This window comes from Pezoporus flaviventris, unplaced genomic scaffold (assembly GCF_033815535.1).
Source record: "Pezoporus flaviventris isolate CSIRO_AGI_PZ_B2104156 unplaced genomic scaffold, CSIRO_AGI_Pfla_v1 ptg000029l, whole genome shotgun sequence".
Lineage (NCBI taxonomy): Eukaryota > Metazoa > Chordata > Aves > Psittaciformes > Psittacidae > Pezoporus > Pezoporus flaviventris.
Genome location: NW_026892577.1, coordinates 17,008,551 through 17,023,674, shown reverse-complemented (window position 1 = coordinate 17,023,674; position 15,124 = coordinate 17,008,551). Strand labels below are relative to the sequence as shown.

General features: G+C 43.1%; 1 protein-coding gene and 1 long non-coding RNA gene across 2 annotated transcripts in view; one reads left to right on the top strand and one right to left on the bottom strand.

The window, feature by feature from the left end:
- The window catches only part of LOC133272288 (uncharacterized), a 49,303-nt gene that overhangs the window by 12,859 nt on the left and 21,320 nt on the right, over positions 1–15,124 (top strand). The window lies entirely within an intron of this gene.
- Positions 203–7,116, bottom strand: LOC133272285 (cytochrome P450 2H1-like). Its single transcript, XM_061459309.1, has 9 exons — positions 6,845–7,116; positions 6,416–6,578; positions 5,697–5,846; positions 3,192–3,352; positions 2,609–2,785; positions 2,050–2,191; positions 1,577–1,764; positions 944–1,085; positions 203–508 (listed from the first exon to the last, which is right to left on the bottom strand). The coding sequence occupies exons 1-9, from the start codon at positions 7,022–7,024 to the stop codon at positions 327–329; spliced, it is 1,485 nt and encodes a 494-aa protein (XP_061315293.1). The 5' UTR covers positions 7,025–7,116; the 3' UTR covers positions 203–326.

The following is a 15,124-nucleotide window of genomic DNA, read 5'->3' as shown; positions in this document are numbered from 1 at the left end:
GAAAGCAGCAGCAGCACTCTCAGAGCACTGGTCCAAACACTCATACATGGCAGGTGAGAAACCTCACCTAGGAGAGGTAGGCACAGAGAGCTGTCTCCTCTTGCACAGGGAGCTGTTCCTTCTCTGTGTAGTTGCCCACTCTGTCTTGTGTTTAGAACTGGCCGTGGTGATTACAAAAGCACCATTCCATTTTCTTGTCTGATATTGTTTCTCTCTATAAAGCATCTAGCAAGGATCTGAGTGTTTCAGTCTCAACAGATTGAGAAATGACTGTCATTCAATCAGAGCTTTCACCAGTGTGGAATGTGCCAGCAGTCTTCACTTGGTTAGCGTGGAACAAAAGAGACCTCATAAGGTCGGGGCATATTAGCCGCAGAGGAAATTAATGGAGTAATGTCAATGTCCTTGTGATCCACAACAGGTTTCAAAGTAAAGTTCTGCAGGATGGATGTTAGAAATATGAATAGCTCCATCCGGGCCAGACCTTCTCCTGCACAGATGCGTTTGCCTGCAAGTGGAAAATGATAAAAAATGAGGGGAGAGTGGGCTATTTTTAAGCATTGTTCCATGAAAGATGAGGCATCTCAGAATGGACATGCAACATTTCAGGTAAACAAATTAAACTAGGGGCTAAGTGTCAAGAACAACGAAAGTGCTCAGTGGGCAAAGGCAGTTTGAAGGCTTTGGTTTCTCATTTTGTGCTTGGAGAGAGAGTTGTGTGGATGAGTCCCACTTCCTTCATCTCTTCTTGCAGAGCGCATTGGAGGAGTTTCTGTGATTGCTAAAAACAGGAAGTCAACTGAAACTCTAGTGTAGGGATCAGAGCTGCCCAGAAGTGACTCTAATGGATCACCAGACATGAGTGTACAGGCCATGGGGGCAGAGCCACTAAAGAGGTCTTAGGAGAGCATAGTCTAGAATATGAAACAGAAAGAGATCTTACCTGCAGAGAATGGCATGAAGAAGTCACTCTTTTTAAATGTGCCATTTGCATTCAGGAAATGTCCTGGGTCAAATTTTTCTGGATTTGGAAATTCTTTGCTGTCATGTAGGATGGGACCCAGAGTAGGAAATATTGTAGTGTCCTGAATTAATAAGGAGAGGGGAAAAAGTTACACTGGAGATATTTTAAAGCAAAGAATCATTGAGAATTTCCCAGAGCTGAGTAAAAGGGTTATCAAAGCTTAAGCACTTTAAAATAAGCATTTAATGACACAAAATGCATGCAATGAATATGGCAAATGTAGGATTTTTTGTGGATGTTAATGATGAGTGTAATTAGAGTATTTAATATTACTTCTAAATAAATAAGAATTTTGCTTATATCTCCATGAAAAAAAAAACAAAAAGAACCCCAAACAAACAGAAAGCCATCTCCCTCTTCACACAGAGGATTAAATGCTTCTTAAATTTTTTTTCCCTTTTTTCAGGTACAAGGCATTGAAGTTATCAACATCCAGAATCCCCCTGCAAACAAAATTACTCCAATTCTGGATCAAACTTCACTGCTTTTGAAAATAAAATACAGTGAATAGAACACATCAGTTCTTTAAAAATATTATGAACTCTCTCATACCTTTGGAATAAAATAGCTTCTGAACTTGGTGTCTTTGATCACGGTATGTGGGACATTAAGTGGAATTAAATCAATGAATCTCTGGATTTCATGGATCACAGCATCTGTGTAGGGCATTTGCCTCCGATCTGCCATGCAGGGTCTTTGATTTTGGCCAATCACATGGTCAATCTCCTTCTGAACTCTCTCTGTTAGGAAATAAGTGAGTATTGAATGGTCAAGTCCCACACCTGTTTGCTTAAACCTCTTCCCATATTTACAGCAAAACTTGCTTTTAGTGCATCATCAATATAAGAATGTACTTAGTGGTAGTATCTCTTTTCTGTGAATAGAACTTAGAGTAATACACATGTCTACACTGCAAATGAAGGGTTCCTTAGTCAGGGAACCATTGCCACATGTGGTAGTGACAGGAATTGTCCAAACTGATCCCATGACCTGCTAAAGTTTTTATTTATTTCCTTTTCTATTACCTTGTATCTCTGGGTATTTCTGGAGAATCAGAAGTGCATGTCTCAGAGTTGTGCTGGTGGTCCCTGTTCCTGCGAGGAACAAGTCAAGTGTGGTTCTGGTCAGGGACTCAACAGTGAATACTGAGTGACCATTCCCTTTCTCCTGGAGGAAGATTTGTCAGAATATTTTCATAATGACAAATGTAAGCAGTTTGTTTAAAAAGGAAAGTCCTGTACCCATAATGTATGTTTTTAAAAACATTTAATTTCCTTTCACAAATATGACCCTCACTTTTCAGAACACTAACATTTATGGTACTTTCACTACATAATAATATGAACCTTTTTTAATATGGAAGTAGTACAGAATTCCATCAGCTTTGGTTGAATACAATTGTTAATTCTGTGTTTAAAAATCCTAGATAGGAGAGTGGAGAGGATAGAATGAAGTTGATGTGCCATGAATAGCAAGTTTCCCCTTGTATATGCAAAAGCCCAGTGCCCTGCCACAACTGGCAAGAAGGTGGGATTCAAGTGGTGATTATCTTATAAGCCAATAAAACTCTAGCTGTTACATTACCTGGTCCATTTTGTTAAGGAAAGCATCGATGAAATCTCGAGGACAACTAGGATCCCAGGTTTCCTGGTGTTGTGCTATGATTTCTAAAATAAATTTATCAACTTCTTCAGTATTTTTCATCATTTTTTGGTGAGGGCCAGGTATAAACTCCATGAGAGTTGGGAAGAAATTGTATAGCTGTAAAAATAAGATGAGGGAAAAGCACATTCCAATTAATGTGGATACAACAAAATGTTCCCTAACTGTTAACTAGGAAAATGAGGCAATTCAACTGTCTTGGAAGAGCTATTTTTCAACTGGATTTTAATGCATTTTACTTTATGGCTTCACTATAGTCAAGGATGGATGTCAGTTGAGCAACTTCTGCAATTTTATCCTTCTTTGGATATACAGTGGCAGTTCCATTAGGCAAGAAGAAACAACAGGAACTGGTTAGTTAACTGCCATTTTGGCTTTCAGAAAATTTATCCAAATTTAGGAAAATCCACTCCAGTTAAAAATCAACTGGAGTTATCTTTAATTATGTATCCATTAATAAAATATTTTATTTATTAACAAGTTTATTCTGTATAAATGTACACACCTGTGTTCGTATAGAGCTCTGGAGATCATTGTTTTCATCTAGCAAATAAATTAAAGTTAAAAATTTCTTGTCCTCATAGTCAAACCGATCCCCAAAGACAATGGAGCAGATGATGTTGGAGACAGCATGGGTCAGGAATCTGCCAGGGTTGAAGGGTTTCTCTGCAACAACAAAATAGAGGTATCTTGCTTTCAGTATTTCAGGCATCTTCCCTTCCTCTGACACTAGAGGAAGTTTTGCATCCTCTTGAGATCCAGTTTTTCCAGTCCTTTGAAAGGATGGTGAAGGGTTTACTCAATGTGAAACAATGTCTTTAGGTTACTGCACCCTGTTTATGATCTCTATTAGTGTAACCTGAATAATATAATCCGCTCCTAGGGATTTGAATGCCTGTGATCAAAGTCTGTTTTTGATAGAACAGCTTCATAAGCTTCTAAGAGAACTACAGTGTGAGAAAAAAGCCAGATTAGACACAGGAATGAAAGGAAACTTCCAATTTCAGGCAGTAATAAGGTGCATTTCAAGGTCTCAAGAGGAGAAACAACAGCATGAAAAGGTATCAAATCCCAAAAGAAAAACAAGGAGTCAGAAAATGGCCACTTGGCAGTATTGAGGATCAACCTATTCCAAGGAGAAATGACAGTAACTTCCTTAATTTAGCTGTGAGGATGCTGTGGGAGACTGTGTCAAATGCTTTGCTGAAGTCAAGGTAGACCACATCCACCGCTCTGCCGTCATCCATCCACCGTGTTATTTCCTCAGAAAAGGCTAAGAGATTAGTCAAACATGATTTCCCCTTGGTGAAGCCATGCTGACTGCCCCTCATAACCCTCTTATCCTTGATATGCCTTAAGATGGCACCAAGGATAAGGTGTTCCATCACTTTCCCAGGGATGGAGGTGAGGCTGACCGGTCTATAGTTACCCGGGTCCGCCTTCTTGCCCTTTTTGAAGACTGGAGTGACATTTGCTTTCGTCCAGTCCTCAGGCACCTCTCCCATTTCCCAAGACTTGTTAAAGATGATGGAGAGTGGTCTAGCAATGACTTCCGCCAGTTCCCTCAGCACCCGTGGGTGCATCCCATCTGGACCCATGGATTTATGGATGTCCAGATTGCTCAACTGGTCTCTAACCCATTCCTCATCGACTAAGGCAAACCGCTCTGTTGACCTGACTTCATCTAAGGTCTCAGGGGTACAGGGCTCTTCAGGACTGCCTGCAGCAGAGTAGACAGAGACAAAGAAGGCATTCAGTAACTCTGCCATCTCTGTACCTTCTGTCAACAGGGCACCCATCCCGTTCATCAGTTTATCTGTGAAGCCAGACTAAATTTCCTAGTGGCTCACGGAAAGCAGTGGTGCTTCAGCATCCTTTTAGATCCATTTTCTTTGTCCCCCTCCCCACCCCCTGCAGAATAAGCACACACTGAAGACTGGCTGTGGGAAGGAAGCCTGTGGTCCAGGCTGCTACTGTGCCACTGTCAGGATAGGTACCCGGAAGTAACATTGTCTCATGTACTACCATAAAATGTATTTCCAGGTTAAAACGAAGGTGATTACCTTATGCCTTCCCCTCAAAAATAGCTTATAGCCCCTGTTCCCATTGCACAGTCCCACCAGTACTGGGAGGTATTGTCTAATGTTCAGATGGACTGGACCCAGACCCAAATATCTGAACAGGTTAAAGGCTGAAACTTACGAATTCTAACCATGCCAAGTGCAAGATCCCACACCTGGGTCGGGGCAATCCCAGGCACAGCTACAGGCTGGGCTGAGAAGATATTCAGAGCAGCCCTGCAAAGAAGGACTTGGAGGTGTTAGTAGATGAGAAACTTAACATAAGCCTAACCCTAACATAGGCTGGCTTCAGTGTGTACTCACAGCACAGAAAGCTAACCATATCCTGGGCTGCTTCAAATGGAGCATGACCAGCAGGTTGAAGGATGTGATCCTGCCTATCTACTCTGCTCTTGTGAGACCTCACTTGCAGTATTGTGTCCAGTTCTGGTCTCCTCAAAAAAAAAAGACATGGAACTGTTGGGACAAGTCCAGAGGAGGGCCACGAGGATGAAGAAGTTTTTTTACTGTAAGGGTGGTGAGGCACTGGAATGGGTTGCCCAGGGAGGTTGTGAATGCTCCATCCCTGGTAGCGTTCAAGGCCAGGTTGGACAAAGTGTTGGGTGACATGGTTTAGTGTGAGGTGTTCCTGACCATGGCCGGGGTTTGGAATTAGATGATGTTAAGGTCCTTTCCAACCCTAACTGTTCTGTGATTTTATGATTCTATGCTTTCTAACACCAGTCTCCTATATTTATCCCTCCATACTGTCACAGTGTCTTTGACTGACCCACTCCCAGCACTGGTAACATTGGCTATTGGAGCTGGGAGCAGAAACTGCAGCCATACGCCCACTTATTCAGCCATAGATTTCTTGAAGCAACACTACACCCTCCTTGTCTTGCTGCAGATACGCAGGGTGTCCCAGGAAGCACAAAGCCCCATCCTACCATGTGTGTTCCTGATCCTCTCCACCAGAAAATGAGCTTCCTCCTGGATTCGCTCCTCAATGCTCCTCTTCCCCATCCCAAAATCCCTCAGGGTGGTGAGTGCAAATCGTCGGAGCTGCTTCCAGGTCTCCCCATTGCTGGTCACAATACCTGATGCAGGAAAAATAGACGTCCATGAGGAAACAGATATGTTAGGATGTAAATAAGAAAGTAGCACTGGCACTGAATATTTCTTAGCCACAGGCACTGAAAATCAGCAGAAAACGTACTCAGAACTGCCCTAGTGAATAAGTGCAAGGCCTAATCTTGAATGTGGCCCTGATTGGCACAGCCTGTATTATCTCATCTTTGTTGTCTCTGGAATTCCCTTTTGTTGCTTACTTTAGCTGTGTGTATATTGTCAATATTTTCATAAATGGGAGAATGAACCTAAGTTCTTAGAATCATAATTGATGAGCATAATTTTATTCAGAATTTGAAGCACGCTGAAAATGAAAAGGCACTCAGTGAATCCAGCCTGGGACCTTAGAGAGTTCTCCAGGGGGGACCACTTTACTCAAGGGTCCAAGCAATGAGTTAGGTTTTTAGTCATTCATTGCTAAAAGTAGTAAATGAAATCTACCATGCCCCTCCTCCACTGCCCTCTCTGCTGTTCCTCTTAAGTGTTGTTGAAGCACTGAAAGCCTTAGTTTTGTGCGCTAACATTACTGGGGACATACCTGTGCCTTTGAAGAGTCTTTTAAAGAGTGGTAGGTTTCCTCTTCCACTGAAGTCATCTGCCTGATCAATCAGAGCTTCTTTCACAACATCATAGCCATACAGCACCACAATCTTTTGTGGGCCTAAATATATTGTGAAGACAGGACCATACTTCTCTCTAAGCTGTGGGAAAGAGGAACACAAAGAAGAGCATAGTATGATTATTGCAAATATATAGCCTTAGACTTGCTCTACATAGACTTAGGTATTATATTATTGTAATACATCGACATCAGAAGCATGCATTTCTGGGAAACCTTTTGTTTCTGTTTGTGTCTGACATTTGGTCAATGCAATCTAAGCTTGTGAATTAAACCGAGACAGTCTAGGCTTGACCTTGTTTTATACGCAATGGAGACAACATAGGAAAGAAGGAGACAGTCCCTTACCTTCTTCATGCTCTCAGGCAAGTTCTTTGGGTTCAGCTGGAATATGTTTCCAGCAAGGGGGAGCGCAAAGGGACCAGGAGGCTGCTTCCCATTTTGTGACATGTTTTTCCATGTGGTGATGAGAAGAAGGCATGAGATGCAGATCAGCAAGAAAATAGTGGCCATTCCCAGGAGCTCCATGGTGAGCTGAGGAAGAGAAGTCAAGCGTCAGAAGAGCCTGATGTTGGACCTGTAAATCCATTCTCATTTATATGCTGTGAATCCAAAGCACATGGATGAAATTAGCCAATAGTGCCTTCCTATTCCTTCTGAGATATGAGATTACTTATTAATCAGCTCAAGATAAGAATGAACAAACTATGGATGAACTCTTTGTTTACATAATGATTTTTTTACCTCTCCACCTTCAGGTAATCATTCATGCAGGACTAAAGAAGTCATGTTCTGGCGCTGTCCAACAAATTCCAAATGCCTAGCTGTTATGTATGTGCTTAAACTCTGTTGGCCCTCATGCCTAGATTGACATATGCCTGCCCCTCTAGTATCTGAGCACAGTGGAGGGAGGTGTTGTCACTGAAAAAGTGCATCACTCCAAGTTCTTCCTAGGCATTCTCGGTCCAAACAACAAGGCACAGCATTAGGCTGTATATTACCTTTTTCTGTGACTTTATGTAGAGAGATACTGATCCTCTCTTGGAGCACATTTGGAAATGGGAGTTATGGCAAGATGACTAGATGAAGTCAGAGGAGTTTCTACATCATAGTACATGGGGATATGAAAGGGAGTGTGTTCATCAGGCACTCAGGTATGATGTTGACCAGGCCTCAGTGGATGATGCCTTCTTAAAACTAAGTAAGTATCAGAAGGAGTCTGAGTAACAGGTAAACCTGTTCTAAACTAGACATAATTACTAAGTAGCATAACTCAGGCTTCAGGAAACCTGTAGTGAAGGAAACCAGTGAAGTAGTTACGAAGTGAGGACATAGAATTTAGTAGGTGCAAATTTATACTTATTTTCTGACACTGCTTAAGTGTCAAGAGTATGAATTACTCTTTGGCTAGTAAGGTTAATGAAAGTTATTAAAGTTCACTTCTGTAGGTCTTGCAATAGTCCTAAAGCAATGTTAATTCAGACCAAGTGAAGCCCCAGTAGGGAAACAGATAAACAAGAGAAGAGGACATGGAGTGTACAGAATGGAAGCTGATAACAACTGCGTCTTAAGGAAGAGAATAGGAACATTACTGAAATAAAAAAAAAAACACCAAACATTAGTTTCATCACTGAAGAAAATCTCTGATGAAATTACTCTTAAACTCACTTTGATTGGGAATCAATGACAAGCAATATTATTTCCATGTTAATCTCTGATTAACAAAGAACACGTAGTTAGGGGGCCTATAGGGATGCTGGAGAGGGACTCTTCATTAGGGACTGTAGTGACAGGACAAGGGGTAACGGGTTAAAACTTACACAGGGGAAGTTTAGATTGGATGTAAGAAGGAAATTCTTTCCTGTTAGGGTGGTGAGGCACTGGAATAGGTTGCCCAGGGAGGTTGTGAATGCTCCATCCCTGGCAGTGTTCAAGGCCAGGTTGGATGAGGACTTGGGTGATATGATTTAGCGTTAGGTGTCCCTGCCCATGGCAGGGGGGTTGGAACTAGATGATCTTAAGGTCCTTTCCAACCCTAACGATTCTATGATTCTATGATTCTATGATTTCCTGCCTATGAAACTCGTGTTCAAATACAGTGGGTAATGCTGTCAAGAAAAAGGGCGTGGGTCAGAGTTCCTCTGTAGGAAAATCTCCCATTCTTATTTACCATATCATATCAATCTATCTATCTATGCATTTATATCTTATTTCTCTCCCAGATAATGAAAGGCATTTTCTTTCCTGCACCATCTCGTTGACTTAGAACTTGTGCCCACATTGGTTCAATCAGTTGCTGAGTGCTCATGTGTGCACTTTCATGTGTACAAAAATAGCCAGATATACTGTGAACACCAGACTTTGTTTGCTACTGAGCTGTCAACATGGGACATAAAGGATGGGCAGGTTTTATCTTTAGTCCAATTAGCTGAGGACTAACAGATTCTACAGCAGCAAGGAAAGAAACATTTCCCACCTACATTTCGATATTAAAAAGCTAGGTGTACAAATCACCTAGTCTCCCCTGTTAGCACAGAAGCAGTGATACTTCCAGAGGATGGGTCATCTGACTGTTCTTATCTCCTATGTTAGTGTGAAATGAGTCAGTCGTCACTGAAGGAGTTTATTTGTTGTCCCGTGACTAAAAAGGGAGGCTCAGGAGACTTGTACAAATTTATGTGTCTAATTGCTAGGGATCTGTTTTGAGGCAGATGACACTGATTCACTGTGCATCTCTCCTGGTCCCAATGATACTCTTTATCAGCAACAAATTCTGCAATTTCTGGCACAATGGGCATTGTCTTGAATACCGCACGCAAGGTAACTGAAAACCAGAAGTGTTCAGATGAGTGAAATTGAGATGAGCCTTCTAGACTATGTCTGGAGGAACAATTATATCGCTGAGAATAGTCAGTTTTATTGTCATCAAGGAAAAATAAAAAAGTTATTTGTATTTCCTTTTCCTTTACTTTTACAGAGAAGGAGCCTTGCATTCCTCTATTGGCAGCCGTGAATCTGCCACAAAGCCTAATGCACCGGAAAAGCAGGATGTTGCTCGGAGCATCACACCCACATCTGGACACATCTTTTTTATTGCTCATCTAATTACTTGCATAATCCCTGAAGCGTTTAAAACTGGTGTTGGGATAAAGGCAGATCTCCCCAGAGGGATCTGTGAGTTTCACTGGATAGAGATTTAACTTGCAAAGGCCTTGGGTCACCTCCGTCGGCAGAAGCATAGGAATTATTTGAGTATGAAAGGCTATTTGAGAATGAAACGATCATCTGAGTTTGAAAGACCCATCCTGATATGGTTCACATTCACAAGAAGCACTTGAGAAACTCTGCTTGCTTCTCATTGAGGTATAAAAGCAGATGCTGGGGCCTCTGCTCTTGCTATGAAATGGCATCATTCTCTGGGTCCACCTGTGAGTTTGAGCTCAGATTGACAGGGTGGGGTGCCACTGCATGAACTGATCTTTCAAAATCCAGGCCTTCCTCTCAATGTCTTCTGGAGGCTGTTGTTTTACTGGGCCTGCCTGGAGGCTTCTTTGGGCCAGCTCCTGGGGTCCCACCCTGTGTTTGTATGTAGCACTTAACCTGGGACCTGCACTTGCTGTTTAATTCACCTGCTTCTGTTCTCTTCCAGATTGGGTCTGTGTGAAAAAGGACACCTTCTTATTGTCAAACAGCTCCAGCACAATCCAAAACATAGACTCATACCAGCTGCTATGAAGAAAATTTACTCTACCCAAGGCAAAACCAGCACAGCAGGTTAGCAGAGTAACCTGTGGAAATCATCCTGCCTGTTCTGCTGTGAATAACAACCTCTCAGCTACTAAACTCCTACTGCTTTCAAAGAGGACTTTTGTTTGAGCCTTATAAAAAATCACAGTATCATCTCTGCCTTACTTCTGGCAGCAATTTGACAAAGGATCTGCTGTGATCAGCAGGAATTAAGGTTCAGTGCTAAGTTCAGCATTCAAGAATTTATGTAACAACGCCCATATTTGTAACATACTACACAGCTAGTACAAGAGATAAGATGCAAACCACATCATTAGTTTTCAGATCACAGAAATGACATTTGACCAGCTAGCTGAAAAGCTTGGTTAAATATTAATGTATGAACTTACAGGACTCAAAACATAACACAGTTGAAAAAAGATGAAATCACTGAAGTTCTTTAGTCATTTGCAAGATGTGGTTAATTGCTTGTTTAGTCTCCAAAAGAACAAGGAAGTTAACCTGACAGGAGCTTTACTTTTATAATGCATTATATTATTATAAGTACTTCTAATAGTTACTTATGCTAATGATGAAACCTGCTTTAGATGACCCTGCTTGAGCAGGGGATATGGACTAGATCATTTCTCCTGCCAACCGCAGGCTGCTTGGCCTGTCCTTCCCTCCTGGATGTCCCCCTTATACCAAAGGAGGCCATCCCTCACATCAAAGTCTGGCATGGCATGTGTCCCCACCACTCAACACCTGCTGGGTTGCAGCCAACAGCAGAGCTCAAGGTCTTTCTTGGTATGAAACACAGAGGCCAGCCCAGTCTTGCCCTTGACTGTGGTAGGAGGCATTTGGCCAACCTCAATCCTTGCACCTTGTTGTCAATGCAGAGTTTCTCCTGCCTCATACAGTATCAAGTTGCTACTATGGCAAAGCACACAGAGATTTACATTAGCAGTAGAACTACTACAGGGTGCAGCAGCGCTTTGAAGATTCTGATGGCAGTGGGGGACCACCCAAAGAAAATTTCCCAGCAGTGGGGTTCTCCCACCCTCTTAATTTGTTCCATTACCGGCCTTATAATATTAGGATCATATTAGAATCTTTCTACCTTCTGCCTTAGCATTTTCTAGCAGCTGCTGAAAATTTGCATGCTCTAACATCTCTTTTACAAGTGACAAGTCCATATGATACAAGGTGTAGTTTCTTATCAGCAACTGGCTAGTATATACAGGTGGTTTATACACAAAATCACAGCCTCTAATAATAGCTACGTTGCAAGCATACGTATTCAAGTCGTTTCTTTTCAGTTGCCCCCCAAGTGATGTTTTGCAATTCATTCCTCTTTCTCTGTCTCATTCCGCTCGGGGTCTTCAAGGTCAGCTTCTGCAGCTGAGGCATCACGTTCTTCATCTTGTCTGTCCTGCTCATGGTATGGCTTGACAAGCTTTGCAGCTGTAGGTAGGAGGACACAAAAATTCCCCCCTCCCCCAGGTTATCAGTTCCACAGGCCCTTCCCATTTCTTGGAGCCCAAAGGATCACAGTACCACATTCACCTTTAAGCCACAAAGATTTACACCTGTCCCGGATTCAGTTGTAACAGTCATTTTTCTCCTTCTTAGTAGCTGGTGCAGTGTTGTGTTTTTGTCTGTCATCCTCGGAACAACGCTGATAACACTGATGTTTTTAGTTGCTCCGTCATGTTTCCTCCAACCAAGGACTTTCTGAGTTTCATGCTCTGCCAGGAAGGAGGGGAAGTCAGGAGGAAGTAGAGACAGAACACCTGACCCAAACTAACCAAAGAGGTATTCCATGCCACAGCACATCATGGCCAGTATATAAACTCAGGGGAGTTACCTGAAAGGGGTAGATCACTGCTCGGGTCGAGCTGGGTATGCGTCGGTGGGTGGTGAGGGGTTGTATTCTCTTCCCTTGTTATTTCCCTTATCATTATTATTACTGGTGGTAGCAGTAGTGGTTTGTGTTATGCCTTAGTTACCGGAATGTTCTTGTCTCAACCCGTGGTAGTTGCATTCTTTCAGTTCTCCTCCCCATCCCTCTGGTAGCAGGGGGAGGAAGAAGAGAGGAGTGAGCAAGTGGCTGCATGATTCTCAGTTACTGGATGGGCTTAAACCACGATAGTTCTTTCTGGCATCTAAAGTGGGGCACAGAGGGTTGAGATAATGACAGATCTGACCAGAGTTTTTCTAATCATATTCGTGTTTAAGCATTCATTGTTTCGGATTAATAGTCACTCGTTACAATGCTGATTTATTGGCTCCCAATTTGTTGCTCTTGATCTTGGAGTTTCAGCATGTCGTACTTACAGCTGCCATTTGCTGTTTTAGTCTTTATTGGCTGGGGGAGCTTGGGCTAAGATTCTTGTTTTGCTTTACTTTATGGTAATGATTTGTAATACAATAGACTCATTGATTATGAAACTGATCTGGCTTGCGTACCCAGTGTGGTCATCACCTCTATACTTTGGGAGGTATATAATGGAAGTGTTTGGCAACTACACATCTTTTTTTCTCTCCTTGGATGTTCAAACTATGAAGGAGACATTCCCTTAGGCTCACAGTCATCTCCACACACCCCCACACCCCCCCCCCCCACCCCCCCCCAGACTGTTTACAGCATCATTTGAGAGTTCTGAATTTTTTGAATGGCCTTTGGGTACCCTTGATACTTGCTTGCTAATTGTGATGAGGATCACCATGTGGGCACACATACAGACTGTGTTTTACCCACGACTATTTTGTCTGATCTTGAAAGTTAAGTAGAGTCGTGTTTGGGTCTTGTCTAGGGTTAGACTATGATACAGGAGGACCAAGAGGTTTTCCCCGAGGCTGGACAGTCATGAGTGGAGGGTGTGGGTGATAGTACAGGCAAGTATCTAGGCCAGTGGGGCCCTCCAGTGCTTTGGAACTTCATCACTGAACAAGTGCAAAATCAAAAAACCCTAGTAAAACACTAAAATGAGGTGTGTTGTCATCCCGGTCCTATCAGAGAGGGACAAATCATGGCAATGTGCTGGGGCTTGGCCTATGCTCACAGAGCCCTGTTCAACACTATCCAGAACATTCAAAGGGAAAAAAGATGTCTCTAGTTCTGATGGAAAAGCAATAGACAACAAAGCTTCTCCAACTCCAAATTCAGCAACTACTCCAACTCCAAATACAGCAGCTACTCAGACTGACTACAACAGACAATGTATCTACTCCAACTCCAAGCACAGCAACTACACCAACTCCAGCGACAAGTACAGCAGCTACTCAAACCCTGACAGAAACAGACAGAACAGCTGCTGGTGCTACTCAACCCCCAAGCACAGCGGCTGCACTAACCCCCACAACGGATACTGCAGCCACTCCAACCACAGTGATAGTCAATGCAGCTAAACCAAAGGACCAATTCATGCCAATATTAATTGTCCCTGTACGCAAGGGGAAAAGCAAACAAGAGGCACAAAAAGCAACCTGTACAGTGAAGAAAGATAAAGAACCAACGCACTTACTACATGGGACAGCATCTGAACAAGAGTTATTATTATGTAGATCAGAGGAAGAGGAAAAAGAAGAGGTGACTTCTTGACCCTAGACCTCAACCGAGCTATGGAATATGCATAAAGATTTTACCTATCATGCAGGGGAGCACACAATCACCTGGTTGCTCCGATGCTGGGACAATGGGGTCGACGCTCAAGAACTAGAAGGTGGGGAAGCCAAGCAGCTGGGATCACTTGCTAGGGAAGGGGGAGTTGACAATGCAGTTGCAAAAGGGAAATGGTCCTTCAGCCTTTGGAGGCGGCTCTTGGCAGCCCTGAAAGAAAGGTTTCCATACTAGGACGATGTTATGAGTCGTTCAGCCAACTGGACGACGATAGAGACAGGCATCCAGTTTCTGAGGGAATCAGCTATTGCAGAGATGATCTGTCACAGGCCGGCTTCTGGGAATGCATCTGTAGAACCAGATGAAGTCTAAGGTACACGACCCATGTGGCGGAAATTTACAGAGTGCACCAGCATCATATGCCCACTGTTTGGCAGCAATAATCTAGAATGACGTAGCACCACCAACAGTGGATGAACTGATTCATCAGCTCTGAGAGTTTGAAGACAATCTCAACCCTTCCATCATTGCAACTGTGGAAAAACTGTCTCAGGAGTTCAAATAATTGAGAGACAATCTATCCGATCTGTCCAGCTCCCCATATGTACCAACACATGTCTCAGCTATTAACAAAAGGCGTCCTGCTACTCAAGAGAGAAGATATAGGAGGTACAGGCCACAGGCCACCCTATGGTTTTACCTGTGGGATCACGGAGAAGACATGAGAAAGTGGGATGGAAAACCTACCTCAGCTCTGGAGGAATGGGTGCATGAACTGAAGAGGAGAACAAAGGCCAAGGATGATCATCCCATGAAAGCTGTGGCTTCAGTCTCCAGTGAGCAGGCTCCCAGATGCAGTGGAGGAGCTGACTTTACTCCAGCTCCTGTGATAAAGAAGCCTAATCCCTGTCAACAAGACGTAAGTGACCAATGTTGTGATGACTATTAGAGGGGCCCTGCCTCCAACCAGGTGGAGCTAGGGGACAATCGGATTTACTGGACTGTGTGGATCAGATGGCCTGGCACATCAGTCCCACAGGAGTATAAGGATCCAGTAGATACCAGTGCACAGTGTACCCTGAAGCAAGCAAGCTGTCAAGGGGTGGAACCCATTTATATTTCCAAAGTGACAGGAGGATACCAAGAGTTGACTATACTGGAGGCTGAAATCAGCCTGACTGTGAGGAAGTGGCAAAAGCACCCCATTGTGACTGGTCCAAAGGCTCCATGCATCCTTGCCATGGACTACCTCAGGAGAGCGTACTTCAAAGACTCAGAAG

Coding starts and splice junctions, on each gene's coding strand:
- LOC133272285 (XM_061459309.1), bottom strand. CDS start 7,024: ATGGAGCTCCTGGGAATGGCCACTATTTTCTTGCTGATCTGCATCTCA. Junction 3,353..5,696: donor GAGGATCAGGAACACACATG/GTAGGATGGGGC, acceptor TTGTTGTTGCAG/AGAAACCCTTCAACCCTGGC. Junction 2,786..3,191: donor AGAGCTCTATACGAACACAG/GTGTGTACATTT, acceptor TTATTTTTACAG/CTATACAATTTCTTCCCAAC.